The following is a 17,775-nucleotide window of genomic DNA, read 5'->3' on the forward strand; positions in this document are numbered from 1 at the left end:
GGTCCAGAGGACAAGGAAGAGTCACATCTGCCAGGAAATCGGCACAGGTAGCAGGTAGGAGACCATGCTGGGGCTCAACCTGCGGATGGACAGAGGTGTTTGTGAAGAGGAAGGAGCCCCAGGCGAGGGCACGGCGTGAGCAGAAGTGTGGTGGCCCCTGGGGGAGGTCGGCAAGCCACTCGGACCCCATGGTCGTTGGGGATCACGAGGTAGGCAGTGGGGAGGGCCTTCCCACCCTCTGGCTGAGCCATGGTCATTGTGCGCAGTGAGGAATGAAAAAGTATATAGATGTGTGTTGGTTTTGTATGACCTTTGACCTTTCCCATAATTAACTGCTGGGCCCACTTCTGGCATTGTCTCCGCAGAAGGGAAACCTGCCAGGGGTCCACAGAGAGCCGCGTCTCATTACTCAATCATTACAAACCCAGAGCTTAACCCTGTGCCACCGGAGACAGGAGGCTTAATCCTTCCTGCTAGGCGGCCCCGCGAAACTACCTTCCCCCGAGCGTAATTAGCCAACAAACCGGATTAAGATTTATTCACCAATAAGGACTCAACTTCCTAAGCCATACATCTCTCCCAGAATGGTTGCCTGATCTGAGGAGTGCACGGTTTTTCCTAAAGCTCCCAGACAAAGAAGAGAGGCTAGCGCCTAGCCAGGGAAGGGGCCTTTGCGAGAGCACTTGGTCTCCAATGTCTTCAAGGAATGTCAAGAAAAATGCCAATTTCAAGGGACATGAGAAGAGGTTTTTCAGTAATGATCTCTGAAAGTGAAGAGCAGGGAACGTTAAAAAAAATCCTCATTTTGAGAACTTTTGCAGTCAGTCCTGATTTTTAGGAAAAGGCTCTGAAATAGTATGAAGACAAAACGAGAAGGAGCTCTGAGACATTGCAATGCAATCTTTTAGAACCCAGGCACCACAGAATAAATATATATTTTATGGCACAATGAGAATCAATTTTGAATTAAATGAAAAAAAAAAAAAAAAGGGCTAAACTCATTCCATCCGAGTTCCAAACCGCTACTGTTGGCACACAACCCCAGCTGTGCAATCGCGTGTGCTTGCTGCCCTTACTACAGGAAAAATGACACTGTGTGCTTTTAAAAATCCCATAATGAGCCGCTCCTGTGCTGCTTTTCTCTGCTCTGTGAGATGTTGGGAGCTGTTTTCTGTTGAGTATGAAAACATAACCCCCCCCCAAAAAAAACCACAGAAAAACAAAAAAATCCAAGCTTGAGAGGAGCCTGGATGGCTAGGGTGAGTGCTGGACTTGTCATCCCCAGCACTCAGGTCCCTGTCGCCGTCCCTCACCCTCAGGGCAGGTATACACCTTGGGAATAAAAAACAATGAGGCACATGATGTCTCCTTTCCCACTTTCCTCCTTAATAACTTTTTGGACCTGACGTCCTTCTGGAAAGTGTTCATCTCATGCATGCTGAGGATATGGCTCCAACGGGTATAGAATCTGCCTTCGAACACCGCCACTGGCTCGGGGCCTGGAGACTAGGTGCTCAGCCATGCATGCCTCAGCCTTTGTATCAGCAAAATGGGAATAATTAACACCAGGCTTTTACACAGCTTCCTCCCTCCGATCTCTGCCGTGGTCATCACGTGGCCGTCTTCCTTCTGTGCCTTTCGCCATGGTGTTCTCCTCTCTGTCCCAACATCCTCTCTGTGTGTATCCAGATTTCCCTCTTCTTTTAAGGACACCAAGCATTAGATTAGGGCCCACCCTACTGCATGACCTCACCATAATTTGCTTACATCTGCAAAGATCCCATTTCCAAATCAGGTCACGTTCACAATACTGGGGGTTAGGGCATGAGTACATCTCTGGGAATGACACAATTCAGCTCACAATAGTCCTTCAAGAATAAACATCCAGAGAGCTTGGCTCTGTCCCCCTCCATTCCTTCACCCTCTCCCTACCCCATTCGCCTGTTCCTCATTCTCTGGCTTTAACAGTCCTTAAAAAGTGGTCTGAGCCTGCTGGGCATCTTGGAGGCCTGTGGGCCCTCCCCCAGGCCTGGTGGCTCATGAACACTTTTTTTTAACAGAAATAAATCCACTCACTTTGGCAGAGACTTTTTCTGGTTGATTTGTTTGTGTTTATTTCTTAACTAAAGGAGGAGGCTCACATGATTAAACAAAAAATTCAACACACAGGCACAGAAATCAGGGGAGGGGGGTTCGTTGTAAGCAGATGCTGCAGGCCGGTCTAGGAAGCCCGTGGTAGCACATCAGGTCTGGGGGTTGGAGAGGAACTGATGGGTCTAAGAGATGCTTGGATTTGGGGGAAATCCTTTGGAGATAGGTTAAGGGAAGAGGTCTGAGCAGTGAATATTCCTTCACTCTACTGCCTACTGGCATCTATTGTGGCCCATGCTATAGGGTTCCCGGGAAGGAAAAGGCTAGAGTTGTTTTATTGATTATTCAGCAATATCTTTATAAAGCCTTCCGGGTATGGTGACCAAATGGGTTGTTAGTTTGAGAGTGAAAAGTGTGCTGTCAATAATGACACCGGACAACAGCATAAAGTGGAAAGGTGCCATGCAGATCGGGGCATATGATTATCCTAACCAGGGGAAGAGACATTTTTCTTAGACCTCACCACCATTCAAACCAGTTTAATTGCATTTTATGGATGTGGTGACTCTGAGTTTCCTCTTTGCTTTGGTTTCCGGGCAGCTTAGAGCCATATTTGTGGCCAACTTTTGAAATTGTGCTAGAATTACCAAGTGTATTTGTATACTTTCACCAGTTTTCTCTTATTCTTCAACCCTCATTTCTTTTTCTTCTTCCCACCATCTTTATTTTTAAATCTAATTGTGTGTATTTTGTAAGATGTTTAGATGGATCATGTTTGAAGAAGTCGATGGATGAATCCATATGTAAATGGATGGATGGGTGAGTGGATGGATAGACAGGTAGTGAGTGGGTAGGGGTGTGTGTGTGTGTGTGTGTGTATGTGTGTGTGTGCGTGTAGATGTGTGGGTGTTTGGATTAATGAATAGATGGATGGGTGTTTAGATGTTTGGATGGATGGATGAGTGAATGGATGGATGGTTAGATGTTTAGATGAATGAAAAGATGAGTGTGTCTGGCCACATATGTAGATGGGTGGATGCATATTTGATACATGGGTAGATATTTGGCTGGATAAATGGACCAGTGAATAATGGGTGATCAGATAAATGGAAGGATAGTCAGCTGACTGGATATTTAGATGAACAGATTTTAGCATGAACAGACAAATGGAAGGATGAATGGATAAAGGGGTGCTTGGAGCATTAGATAATACTTCCTCAACACACAGTATAGATGTACCAAGGGTGTAATAATGTGTATATAGTAATTTGCCAATGCCTGGCATGTCATGGGTGTTCTAACTTATTAGAAAGGACACAGGTTTTTGAGACTGAAAGACCTCTGTTCTGACCCTTGCCCTACCATTTACTATATGACCTTGAGAAATTACCTCTCCTCTCTGCACTTTAGTTTGCTCACCCATAAAATGAAGTTAACATACCCACTCCAGAGGGTTGCTATGAAAATTAAGTGGCCTGGTGTGTATTTTCAGTAAATATCTGCTTAATTCCTTCGGAGCTACAACTTGAGAGCAAGAGAGAATTCTTTTACCCAAGCATGGAGTAAAAGTGCTTCCCCTCATTCTCACTCATCCAACCTAAGTCATGTGCCCACCCTGGGACGAAAAGCTGCTGCTACATATACTGTTTGTGTTAAACAACCAGGCTGCAACTCCAGAGTTGGGACCAGGCCATTTTCTCCTGAGCCACCTGTTTACATGAAGAAACGAGGGAGGGAATGGTCTGGGGCTGCTGGTTGAGATTGGATGAGAGATGATGGCCGTGATGAGCAGGTGGTGGAATGGGTGCCCAGTGGACACACTGCAACCATGTTAACGCTGTAGAAAAACCATGCTTTGGTAGCTGATTCCATGTCTGTGGAGAGGTGGAAGGATAACAATATTCACAGGGACAAGGAAGCCAAGTCAAGTGCAGGTTGATGAATTAAAGTCAGGCCATGTTGCCTTTGGAGTGTCTGGGAGATTCGGGGGTGGGGGGCGGGAAGCAGTCAGATTGGTTTATCTGGGGCTTTGGCAAAAGGTCAGGGCTGCAGAGAATGAGAAGTAACCAATAGCTCAGTCTTCATACGCCTCTGTGCCCTTTCAAACATAAAAGCTTATATCCCCCTTCGATGTTATTTAAAATGTCTGGGGCTCCTGGGTGGCTCAGTCGGTAAGTGTGTCTGCCTTTGGCTCAGATCACGATCCCAGCATCCTGGGATCAAACCGACCTCGGGCTCAGCCTCGGGCTCCCTGCTCTACGGGAAGCCTGCTTCTCCCTCTCCGACTCTGCTTGCTTGTGTTCCCTCTCTTGCTGTCTCTTTGCTGATAAACAAAATCTTTTAAAAATGATAAAATAACAATAAAATAATAAAAAATAAAATCTCAACGTATTAAATCTGATGAAAAACCATTCAAAGGACTTGCAGAGCTGAGCCAGCTTCCCAGCTGATGCTGACGGCCGCTGCAGCTGGGCTGGGTGGAAGCTTCTGTCTCTTTCCTTTGGAGATTCAGGCTACTTTGTTTCCCCCTCATCTGGATGGGTGGGCACAAGAAGCGGACCGCACAGCCCAGGCTCTGTTTTCTGGCATTTTCGTGCTGCCCTTTCCACTGAAGTTATCCCCTCTACCGGCCGGCAGATATCTGAACAGTGCTTGGTCACCTCTGGGGTTAGGGAGCTCACTACCTCCTGAGTGAGCAGTTTTCCAATGGACATTCCTATCTGCGACTCTAATTGGCCCCCCATGGCTTTCCTCCACTGCGTGTAGCTCTGCCCTCAGGACCAGCATGGAGGGAGTTTGCACCTGGGGTCTCTTTGTGCCAGCTCCTGGGACCCTTAAAGGAGCAGCCAGGCTTGCCTACAGTGCCCTCTCTCCATCCGGCCAGCGCTCGTAGCTGGAACAGGGCTTCAAATCTCCCTCTTTGACCCTGGAGGGGAGGGACTAATTGTTGCTGTGCAGCACTTCCGGTTGAGCTCAGGTCGGCACTTCCGGTTCCGCCAAGTACGGTACTTCCGGTTCCGCGAGGTGGGCACTTCCGCTTCCGCTTCCTCTTCGCAGCCGTCACGGGTTTTCTGTGGAGGGCAGGGAAGGTGTGTGCCGAGACAGCGAGCCCCGGGAGAGGTTGGGCAGGGGTTACCGAGGTCCACAGGCAAAGCTGGCGGTTCTCTTTGGGACTCGTCGCCCGCGGCTCGCTGCTGTCAGAGATGTGGTCGCCTGGGCCCCCAGGAGCTCCCAAGCCAGACTGTCTGGCTCGAATCCCACTCGTACCACTTCCCAGGTGTGTGGCCCTTGGGCTGGGGTCTGGCCTCCCTGGGCCCGGCTCTCTTCAGTGCCCGTGTAAAGTTGGAGGGAGGATGACGGTGCCCGCCTCCCTGAGCTCCTGCGGGGTGAGGAGAGAGTGACAGACGGGGTTGCTCGGGACTTGGGTATAGAAGCCGCTCGTTGGGTGTCGCCCGTTCCTGTTACTCTCCGAGGTCTCCAGTTGTCTGGAGCTCCAGAACGGATAGCCCTTTAACCCCTGATGGGAAATGTTGATAACAGGCTTAAAACAGCAAAAAGAGTGACCTTTACAAAGGCTACTGGCCATTGTTCAGAGACAGAAGCCTTTGTTATAACAAGGATTCTGGAGCCCTAGAAATTCAGGCTTCAGGCCCGTCTGTGGAAGGAAACTGGGCGGAGTCTGTGCATTTCTCTCTCGTTCCTGAGGTTACATTTCTCGGTGGCGTGCAAGGTTAATTTTATTCAGGGCTCCGCACTGCACAAAGTCATGAGCTCTCCATCTCTGGGAGGCTTTCACCTGAGCTGAAGAGAGCCGGTTTCAGGGGTTCTTAGACAGGGTCCCCACATGCTGTTGTCTAGAGGCTTTTGAGGGAGGCAGAGCTGGGGGTGAATTCTTGCCGAATTCACTGTGGTGAGGGCATCCCGTGCTGCCCCGGGGGGAGGGGGCCGGCCTTACTGCAGAGCCAGGCTCTTCATTGTTGCCATCTTTGGGGCCCCAGCGCCCAGCAAGGACTTTAGCAGATACTTACTGAGTCATCCCCGAACTGTTCACACCCTGGTGGCTTCAGAGGTAGCAGGGAGAGGGGACCCCCAGGCCCTTTCTCTGAACGCTCTCCCGACCCTCGTTTTGCAGACATCGACGAGTGTGAGAATGACTACTACAACGGGGGCTGCGTGCACGAGTGCATCAACATCCCAGGGAACTACAGGTGCACCTGCTTTGACGGCTTCATGCTGGCCCATGATGGACACAACTGCCTGGGTGAGTGACACAGCCGTGCCTGGCTCGCTAAGCATGCCCTGCCGGTCCCTCAGCTCCAGCCTACAGTGCTGGGGGTGGTGGGAAGGCTCACCCTCCTCTGGTTCCTTGTGTTACTTTGCTGGGGCCTCCGGCACACAACGGCACAGATTGGTCAGCTTCCACAACACGGATTTATTTTTCTTACAGTTCTGGAGGCTAGAAGGCTGGGGGCCAGATGTTGGCAGGTGTGGTTTTCCTGAGGCCTCTCTCCTTGGCTCACAGATGGCCGCCCTCTTGCTATGTGTTCACGTAGCATTCCAATCTGGGCGTACCTGGAGCTGGTTTATCGTGCACCCTCTTTTTCTTTCTGCCTCTCTGTGTGTGTGTCCTCATCTCCTTTTCTTATAAAGACACCAGTCTTATTGGAGTGGGGCCACTCCTAACAACCCATTTTTAACCCCGTTACCACTTGACAGGCCCTGTGTCCAGGTAATTCACGTTCTGAGGTCCTGGGGTCAGGGCTTCAATGTCTGGATTGGGGGAATACAGTGACCCATCCCAAGGATTCTCATCTACCTCTAGATTCTCATGGCTCAAGTACATAGATTTAAGCCAGTTGTATGGAATTTAGAAGAGTAACATAAGCTTTGCTGGATTGAGTTGGGAACGTGCAGGGGAAGAAGGAGAGAAATTAGAAAGCAGCATTGTTGTGCTGGTGTGTCTCCTCGCAGCCCTCCCTGCCCCCAGATGCGGTTTCCTGTGGGGGCACTCAGTGGCCCCCATCACATGCCCCCCAGATATCCTCCACCCCAGCCCCACCCCAGCCCCTGTTATCACCATTTTGCCAGCCGTCTCATAGTGTGAGAAGTGACTAGTGAGCCGGAGCTGCTGTAACGATGTGACAAGCTCAGTGGCCCAAACAACAGATGTTCATTCTGTCCCAGGCTGGAGGCAAGACGTCTGTAGTCAAGCTGTCTGCAGAGTTGGTTCCTTTGGAGGGCTTCCAGGGAGGGTCTGCTCTGGGCCTCTCACCTGGCTTCTGCTAGCTTCCGGCATTCTGTGCTTGTAGATCATTGTCTCCCCATGCTTTTGCATGGCCTTTGCTCATGTGTCCCAATTCCCCTCTTCTAGAAGGACACAGTCCGAGGCTTGTGACCCCTCTGCAAAGACCCTATCTCCAACAGAGGTTACAGGTTCACAGAGACTGGTTTTTAGGACTTCAGCATCTTAGGGGGACATAATTTGTAACAGAGGTGGTTTGCCATCTGCAGCTTGAGGACCATCTCATGGCAGAGAGCATGGGGTCTCGAAGCAGTTGTGCCTGTCCCCCAGGCCCTCCTCTGTTGCTGGCTGCTAAGTGACACAGGTCCCAGCAGCTAGAGCCAAGGAGGTAAGACAGTGGACTGGGCAGGAGTGTGGCTGTGGATACCTTATTCTTGTCTCAGAATCTCAGTCCCTTGTTGGTAAAGGAAGAGGATGAAGAGCTGCTTCGTCCTGGGCTCTCGTGAGCAGTGACTGAGACAGTGTCCTGCTGCCGAGAGGCATGCCTGGCCCGGCAGTCCCCTGCTAGTAGCCGTCACTCCGGTCACAACCTCTGAGCCTGCTTCCCTGCTGGAAAGCGGGATGACGATGGTGCCTACTTCACCAGGCTGTGCGCGAGGACAAATGACATGGTGAGGCGAAGTGACTGGCATTTACCGGGCACAAATCATCAACAAACAGGCATTACTGTTACTCTGGGTGACTCAGCCTCCCTTTTGTGGTTGGACATATAAATTATTTGTTTTTGTTTTATTCCTACCCTCAGAATCCCAAGGTGTGATTCTTGGCATAAATATATTTTTTCTTAATTTCCTAATTGTTTCCTCTAACCTTTCTTCCCAGAAATGGAATGACTGGGTCAGAGGGTCATTGGGATGTTTTTATGGCTTTCGGTGCGGTACTTCATGAAAGGGCTCGGCGGACCTCGCCTTGCCAGCTGGCCTGTGGGTGCATAGCATGGCAAGTGCGGCGTCCCGAGTATTCTGGAACCTGTCCTCCCAGCGGTGTATTAGCTGTAGATTTCCCTGCTGCTTTTGTTTAGTGAATATTGGCTCTCAGACAGACTTGTTATGGGAAACAGATCTGTGAACATGTAATTATACCCAGAATAAGGGCTGAAATGGAGGTCCGGACAGCAGGCTGTGGGATCCCTGAGGGTTCTGTGAAGAGACGCCCCTGCACTGGGTGGGGTTGGGGCTGGAAATGGAGTGGCTCCCCAGGGGGGCTTCAAAGAGCAGGTGGCATGGAACAGATCTGCGAAGGTTGGGGAGCAGCTGGCTGGGACGAGGGCATGCCTGTGCAGAGAGCCATGGGGGGCTCCTGGGCACTGGGCTCAGGCTGGGCGGCAGGAGTGCCAGGAGGCTGCAGCAGGGGGCTGGGCATTTGGTTAGATTGTAAAGATTGGGGCTGTGCCCTAGGACCTTTATTGTGCCAGACACCAAGTGAAGTATGGTCCAAGCGTTATCTTGTTTAATCCTCCCAAAGCGTGAGCCCTGAGTTTTGTCAATGTTGCCATTGTTTCAGATGACAGCAGGAGTTCACTTCAGTACCTGATTAGTCTGGGAAGGCAGAGCTGATATCCCTGAGACAACAGGCAGGAGCACCCAGTGGTCCAGATGACAGGCCTTGGGAACTGCCCGTTCTGGGCTCAGGTCCTGGCTCTGCCACTTACCAGCTGTGTGCCGTTTGGCCAGTCACTTCACCTCCGTGCCTCAGTTTCCTCACCTGTAAAATGGAATTCATAGTCCCTATCTCGTGAGGATTGAATGAGATCCTGGCTATAGAACATCTACAGAAGGCCTAGCATCGAGCACTCATAGTGTCATGGGCATCGAGCCTGCTCACCAGCTTTCAGTAAGAAATGCATTGGGGTAGGCCTGTGAAGGCCAGAGCCAGCCATCTGCTCTCCCTGGACTGTGTCTGACCCATAGGACTCCCTTTCTCGTCCTAGCACTCTTACCTGCGCGAGACCACCTGTTCCTAAATACCCTTGTTCTGGATGATGGCAGGTATACCCAGTGCCTCCCGACTATTGGCAGAGTCTGGGTGGGTTTATTTTTGTTTTTACAAGATTCTTTTACACTGATTAGTTTAAAGAACTGGGTAAGACTTCCCCAACCCCCACCTCCGAGCACAGATTGCAACTTCACACAGCTCTAACTCACACATACGGCAGCCGAGAAAAGGCTTTCTCTGTTGCTCCTCTGCTTTTAGCTGAGGGCAGAACCTTCCTGACAGACGTGTTTTTGTTTGGGCTTTTTCCTTCTCAAGACAAAACTAGCTCTAGAGAAGCTAGTTGGATGGTTCCAACCATCTTCATCCCACGCTGACCACATGACCCCCCAGAGCCTCACATCCCTCCTCCATAACAGGTGGTGAGAGATAACAGTGCCTGATATGGCATCAGGATAAGTGTTGGCAGACACAGAATGGTGGAAGAGGAAGCCAGACTTGGAGTTTGAAGATTTAGGCTCAGGTTCTGGCACCACCACTCATGAGTCAGTGGTTTGGGACCACTTCCTCAAACCCTCCAAGCAGGTTCCCCTAACTGCAACATGGGTCAGTAATCCTGGTCTCAGAGGGGCGCCGTGATGGTTAAATAAAAAAGCAGGTCTGGAGAGCTGCATGTACAGATGTCACATTTTGCACAGGTGCTGGGTACTGTCATCACGCTGTCATGGAGGTTTCAAGCAGGCAGCCTGCCATCCTCCTCCAGCCTGCAGACACGTTTGTCCTCCCGGTGTTTTTGTGATCATCACTGTCGCTGTCATCTCATTGAATGATTTGTCAACATTTAAAAATCAAGGGATGTCACAGAACAGATCACATTCTAGGCCCCAAAAGCAGGCTCAATAAATTCTAATAAAGATCAAAGACATACACGCATCTTTTCTGACCACAATGCTATAAAACTAAAAGTCAACCACAAAAGACCACAAATACATGGAGATTAAATAAAATGCTACTACACAATGAATGAGTCACCCAGAAAATAAACAGAGAAATAAAAAAGTACATGGAAACAGGTGAATGAAAACTCAATGGTTCAAGTCTCTGGGATACTACCAAAGTAGTTCTAAGAGGGAAGTTTATAGCACTACCCGTCTCCCTCAAGAAGCAAGAAAAATCTCAAATAAATAACCTAACCTTATACTTAAAAGAGCTAGGGAAACGACAGCAAACAAAACCCAAAACCAGCAGAAGGAAGGAAAAATAAAGACTAAAGCAGAAATAAATGAAATAAAAACAAACAAAACCTATAGAATGGATCAATGAAAGCAGGAGCTAGTTCTTTGAAAATGTAATAAAATTGATAAACCTATAGCCAGACTTATCAAAAAAAAGGAGAAAAGACTCAAATAAAGGAAATCGTAAATGAGAGAAGAGAAATAATAGCACATACCACAGAATACAAACAATTATAAGAGAATAGTATGAAAACTTATATGTCAACAAATGGATAACCTGGAAGAAATGGACAAATTCCCAGAAACATATAAATTACAAAAACTGAAACAAGCAGAAATAGAAAATGTGAACAGACCCACTACTGGCAATGAAATTGAATCAGTAATCAAAAAACCACCAACAGACAAAAGTCCAGAATGAGATGGCTTCACAGGCGAATTCTACCAAACTTTTAAAGAAGATAAAGAATACCTGCTTAAAGAATACCTGTTCTTCTCAAACTATCCCAAAAAGTAGAAAAGAAAGGAAAACTTCCAAAATTCATGCTGTGAGGCCATCATTACACTGAAACCAGAATCAGATAAAGGCACCACAAAAAAAGAGAACTATAGGCCGTATCTCTGAAGCATATAGATGCAAAAATCCTCATCAAACTACTAGCAAACCAAATCCAACAATACATTAAAAAATATATCAATCACCATGATCCAGTGGGATTTATTCCCAAGATGCAAGGGTGGTTCACTATTCACAAATCAATCACCTGATATGTCACATCAATAAGAGAAAGTGTAAGAATCTTACGATCATTCCAATAGACACAAAAAACATTCGACAAAGTACAACATCCATTCATGATAAAATCCCTCAACAAAGGTTTAGAGGGGACATACTTCAACATCATAAAGGCCACGTATGAAAAACCCACAGCTAACATCATTCTCAGTGGGAAAAACAGGGAGCCTTTCCCCCCGAGCTCAGGAATAAAACAAGGATGTCCACTCTCACCACTTCTATTCCACATAGTACTTGAAATCCTAGCCACAGCAATCAGACAACAAAAAGAATAAATGGAATCCAAACTGGTAAGGAAGAGGTAAAACTCTCAATATTTGCAGATGACATGATTCTCTATGTAGAAAACTCTAAAGATTCTACAAAAAAACTGTTAGAACTGATAAACAAACTCTGTAAAGCCACAAGATACAGAATCAATCTACAGAAATCTGTTGCATTTCTATACACCAATAATGAAGCAGCAGAAAGAGAAATTAAGGAAGCAATCCCATTTACAATTTCTCCAAAAATAATAAGATATCTAGGAATAAACCTAACCAAAGAGATGAAAAACCTGTACTCTGAAAACTAGAAAGCACTGATGAAAGAAAATGAAGACAACATGAAGAGATGGAAAGACATCGCATGCTCATGAGTTGGAAGAACAAACATTGTCAAAATGTCTATACTATCCAAAGCAATCTACAGATTTAATGCATTCCCCTGTTGGAATACCAACAGCATTTTTCACAGAATTAGAATAATCCTAAAATTTGTATGGAATCACAAAAGACCCCTAATAGCCAAAGCAATGTTGAACAAGTGAAGCAAAGCTGGAGGCATCACAATTCCAGACTTCAAGTTCTATTACAAAGCTGTGGTAATCAAAACAGAATGGTACCAGCACAAAAATAGGCACATAGATCGATGGAACAGAATAAGAAACCCAGAAACAAACCCATAATTATCTGGTCAATTAATCTGTGACAAAGCAGGAAAGAATATTCAATGGGGGGAAAATGGTGCTGGGAAAACTGGACAGCTACATGTAAAAAAAAAATGGAACCAGAGCACTTTCTTACACTGTACACAAAAATAAATAAAAAATGCATTAAAGACCTAAATGTGAGAACTGAAATTATAAAAATCCTAGAAAAGCACATGTAATAATTTCATTGGCATCAGCTATAGTGACTTTTTTTCTGGGTAGGTCCCCTCAGGCAAGGGAAACAAAAGCAAAAATAAACTATTGGGACTGCATCAAAGTAAAAAGCTTCTGCATGATGAAGGTAACAATCAACAAGACTAAAAGGCATCCTACGGAATGAGAGGAGTTCTTTGCAAATGGCATATGATAAAGGGTTAGTGTCCAAAATATATAAAAAGCTGATACAATTCAACACCCAAACCCCAAATAATCCAATTTAATAACGGGCAGAAGATATGGATAGACATTTTTCCAAAGAAGACATACCGATGGTCAACAGACACATGAAAAGATGCTCAACATCACCCATCATCAGGGACATGCAAACCAAAATCACAATAAGGCATCACGTCACACCTGTCACAATGGCTAAAGTCAACAGCACAAGAAACAACAGTTGTTGGCGAGGCTGTGGAAAAAGGAGAACCCTCATGCACGGTGGGTGGGAAGGCACACTGGTGCAGCCACCATGGAAAACAGTATGGAGGGTCCTCAGAGAGTTAAAAATAGAACTACCCTTGGACTCTGAAAAACAACCAGAGGGTTTTGAAGGGGCGGGGGGGTGGGGGGAGTGGGAGGTTGAGGAACCAGGTGGTGGGTAATAGGGAGGGCACGTACTGCATGGAGCACTGGGTGTGATGCCAAAACAATGAACACTGTTATGCTGTAAATAAATAAATGAATAAAAAAAAAATAGAACTACCCTATGATCCAGCCATCAGACTACTGGGTATTTAGCCAAAGAATACGAAAGCAGTAATGTTTATGGCACCTCCGTGTTTATAGCCGCATTGTTTGCAATAGACAAAAGATGGAAGCAACTCAAGTGTCCTTCAACTGATGAACGGATAAAGAAGCCATTAATAAGAATGAAGTCTTGCCATTTGCAATGACATGAATGGAGCCAGAGTATCATGCTGAGTGAAATAAGCCAGTCAGAGATGGACAAATGCCACATAGTTTCACTTACATGTGGAACTTAAGAAACAAAACAAACAAGCAAAGGAAAAAAGAGGGAGAGAGACAAACCAAGAAACAGACTCTGAATTATAGAGAACAAACTGATGGTTACCAGAGGGCAGGTGGGTGGGGCGGTGGGAGAAACAGATGACAGGGATTAAAGAGCACATCTGTTGTGATGAGCACCACGCGATTAAAATAAAAACTTAAAAATAAACAAATAAATAAAAATAACTAATAAAAATAACTTGGATAAAAGCAAGGGATGTCACATAAAAATCAGTATTTCCAGCGTTATTCCCGCTTGTCCACAGTGACCTGACCCCTGAAACTGTGGACCTCGGGCAGGACTGCAAATGGAGGCCTGTATGGGCACATACTTATGGCTAAATATGGTAGAGTGAGAAAGCTTCAAAGCCAGAATATATTCCGTCTTTTCTGCCTTGACAAATACTCCTTTCTAATGACGCAGAAGGCTACACTGGAATTTCAAATCTGGGATTCCTTGTTTTGTGTCAGAAAGTGGTCGTGTAGGCAGTGCCCGCTCCTGGTCCTTCTCATGGCTGACTCCATCCTATACCACAGGAGCCTGAAGACCCCCTCACCTGAATGTTCAAGCTCTGGCCATTTGCTCCCAAACCACCTTTCCTTTCTCCACTGCTTGGTCCTAAAGGTCATCTGTCCCTCTGAAAACAGACTTGGGCCATTCGGACAGGGAATTGTCGGGTCTCAAATACCCCAACTGTGATCTAGAAGGGCGGGTCTGTGTTCCAGATGCCCATGATGCTCTGCGGGCTCCTTACTCCACAGGGAGGGCTGTAGCTACGGGAGGTAGAGCAGGGACCCCCAAAGTGTAGGGCCCAGGACAGGGGTACCTCTTGCCCACTTCTCAGTGTAGGACTAGGGCAACTGACAGGAGCTGGGCCACAGCCACCTACTTTGGAGAGGGTATGTACTTCCTGCTGGCTATACTCCTCACCACGCCCTATTGCTCACAGTCAGTAGCTTCAGGCATTTAATTACCTGCTTGGTCTCAGTGGGGATCATGTTCATGCTTCCTGGTGAAGTTTCCAGCACAGGGCCTGCCCGCCCTGTGCTCAGTGGCCATGGAAGCTAATGGAGTTGTTGGAAGATTCTCTGTTCTTGCTGCCTTGTGCAGTCCTGACCCTCTCTGGTCCATCACCAGGAGCCCACTCACAACCCATCACCCATCGGGGACAGTGAAGGCCGTTCGCATCTCTTGTTTTTTGGTCTCCAGGAGTCTGAGTCAGGAGTCTTGTCCAGCTGTAACATTCCTCTCTCAACCACTACTGAATTCCTCTGGGATGATGGCTGGACTAAATCCTGATCAGCAGAGTACAAAAAGCATTCTGAGTTAATTAGGAGAAATGAGGCTGATGGCTTCGGGGTTAGTTTCTTGCCTGAGTTTTCACAGTTGAACCTTTTCTTTTGAGCAAAAGAGGTTATTTTCTCATAGAGATGGCTTGCCTGGGAGGGTGGCCAAATCTGTCCTCTGGGGAGCAAAACCCTCTCTCTATTTGACATCTTTATTGAGGAATTTCTCAAATATAACAGAAAATGACACCAGAGGGAATTGAAACCATGATGAGATCCTTGCTCAACCCCAAATGACTGCTTTTAGTATTGTAATTACTTGAAATAGCAGTAGTTCTGTTTGAAAAATATTATTCCAAACTCCATGCAATTGGACATAAGAGCAATATTTAGGCTAATAGAATAAGATTTTTTTCATCTTAAATTAAAACCAGCAGTGGATAATTTTTTCCCGTCTCCACAAAGCAAGGGTCCTTTTTCTCTAAAGCCATTAGTTCACTTAGCCAGATGTTTTCTTCGACCCAGTCTTTACCTTGACTTACTGAAAAATATGTTTCTCAAGTTGCTCACGGTTTGAATTTTGAACTTGCTTCTCAGCACTTTTTACCCCGATGAAGAGAAGTCATCTGTAGCCAGGTCCCAAAGAAAAGTTGTTTTATTAACAAGATGGCTACTTTCCTGTTAATGCTCATTGAGCACCTACTGTGTGCCCGGCCTTGTGCTAGGTGGGCAGTTCTACTTGGGTGAGATGAGGGACCCGGGCTGGAGTTTGTGCCACATGCCCGGAGTTGTACAAGACACTGTGTTCACGTTCCCTCAGTCAGTCCTCACGGTGTCCACGGGCAGAAGCCATTCATGGCCCTTTTTTATGAATGAGGAAACTAAGTGGCAGTGCTGGGACCATTTGCCAGCTCAAGCCTGTGAGTCTCTGACCACCCCACTGCTCCACAGCACCCGGAACAGCACCAGCTCGGGGAGGCTGATCAGGTTCAGGGAAGGGCTGGCTTCCCTCCCTGGGGTGTTAGGGATGTACCCCATATGAGCTGGGGAGTCATGGAGGACATCCAGAAATCCCAGCATCTGCCAAGCCGAGCAGGTGGGTGGCATGCCAGGGGCCAAGAGGGAGCCCCGGCTCCAGAGAGTTCCTCCCAAGGGCACCTCCTCCCCAAAGCCTGTACTGCCTCCCCTGGCCAAGGCAAGAGCCTGCCAACCTGTGTAGGAGCTTTGTGTCACCCTGGAACTTCTCTCAGGCTTTGGTCTTACCCCGTGTGACTGCAGAGCCCTGTTCTTCCAGAACTCACTCTCTCATGGCCTCCCAGTGCATCTGCCCACTGGCTCATGAGGCCCCTCACCAGGGCCCTGTCAGCCTTTCCCCTCGCTCTCACCTGTGCCAACCCACTGAGCCACCCAGGCACCCCACAGATTTGCTTATTTTCTGCCCTCTGGCCCAGCCTTCCTTAAACCCACGGAGTCCTTCTGCACATCCCTGCTGTTCACAGCTGCTCCCAGCGAGGACCCGGTGAGGTCCTTCTTGTCACTCACCTGCCTTTGTCCTGAAGTCTTGGTGAGCACGTTGTACGCACCACCGCTGTGGCTCTCTCTGCTTCCCCTGATGGCAGAAGTTGTCTTCTTCATCCCCTGTCTTCCTCCTGAGAGCCCGGTGCGCGATGTCTGGCATATCCTAGGCATATGATAAGTATTTGGAGAATGAGAAAATAAGCAAATCTGTGGGGCGCCTGGGTGGCTCAGTGGGTTGAGCTTCTGCCTTCAACTCAGGTCATGATCTCGGGGTCCTGGGATCGAGTCCCTCATCGGGCTCTCTGCTCGGCGGGGAGCCTGCTTCCCCGCTCTTCTCTGCCTGTCTCTCTGCCTACTTGTGATCTCTCTCTCTCTGTCAAATAAATAGATAAAAATCTTTAAAAAAAAAAAAAAAGGAAAGAAAATAAGCAAATTTATCAAGGTGTCTCATCATTTGGGCCCTGTCGCTCAGCAGACCGCCGCACTGGGCTCGGGGCAAAGATCGGGGCATCTCTGTCAGGACTCCCAGGAGCATCAGAGAGGCAGAGGTGTTCACGACTGTGAGGACAGGCAGAAGGGCTGTGATAGCGGTGACACCAAAGCCTTCCACCTCGTGTTTGCCTGTTTAGTCCAAACCACTGTGCAGGACGCCTGCCATGGGCCACACGCGGTTTCAAGTGCAGAAGAGACCAGGGAGTGGTGAACGAAGGCAGCAACAGGCACACACGTGTGAACTCCCGCAGCCGGGGGGCAGGGGGGACGGTAAACACGCCGACACGCAGCTCAGGAAGGACAGTTCAGTCAGGGCAGCTCCAGTGGAAATGATGAAAGATGACAGGGAGAAGGCTGGGGCGCCGGACAGAGTAGCGCTGTGGTCACGAGTGCCACTCGAGAAACCACCCCGCCCTGCGTGGCACGAACTGCCATTGTAGTCAGCTTTTGGCCTCCACGGGGCAGGAGTTCAGACAGGGCACAGCAGGGATGGCTCATCTGCTCCACGGGGTCTGGGGCCTCAGCTGGGAAGACGCCCAGGCTGGGGAGCACTTGACAGCAGGCTGGAATCATCTGGAAGCATCTTTGCTGATGTCTGGTGGTTGATGCTGGCTGTTGGCCAGAACGTTTGGGGCGACTTCTCCATGTGTTCTTTCCGCACGGGTCAGTGTGGGCTTCCTCACGGCATGGCCGCTGCATCCGCGGAAGTTTTATGGTCTAGCCTCAAGCCTTTACAAAGCTTCGCCCGCCTTCGGGCAGAGGGACAACAAGACAGGGCCTCAGTGAGGAGGAGGAAGACACCTTTAGAAGATAATAGGGAGGACCTTCCCTCCAGGCAGAAGGGAGAGGAGCAGTGAGGTGGCGGCACCCTTGGTGAGTCTTAGAGCAGGTCGGTGTGCCTGGAGGCCGAGATTGAGGGAAAGGG

General features: G+C 48.2%; 1 protein-coding gene across 2 annotated transcripts in view; it reads left to right on the top strand.

Moving 5' to 3' along the window:
• Positions 1-17,775, top strand: part of SCUBE1 (signal peptide, CUB domain and EGF like domain containing 1) — a 138,824-nt gene that overhangs the window by 15,826 nt on the left and 105,223 nt on the right. For both annotated transcript variants that reach the window (XM_046013125.1, XM_046013126.1), the window contains exon 3: positions 6,224-6,352. In XM_046013125.1, coding sequence (XP_045869081.1) covers positions 6,224-6,352 — 129 coding nt within the window. The remainder of the gene's footprint in view (positions 1-6,223; positions 6,353-17,775) is intronic.

Source organism: Meles meles, chromosome 7 (genome assembly GCF_922984935.1).
Source record: "Meles meles chromosome 7, mMelMel3.1 paternal haplotype, whole genome shotgun sequence".
NCBI classification, from domain to species: Eukaryota; Metazoa; Chordata; class Mammalia; order Carnivora; family Mustelidae; genus Meles; species Meles meles.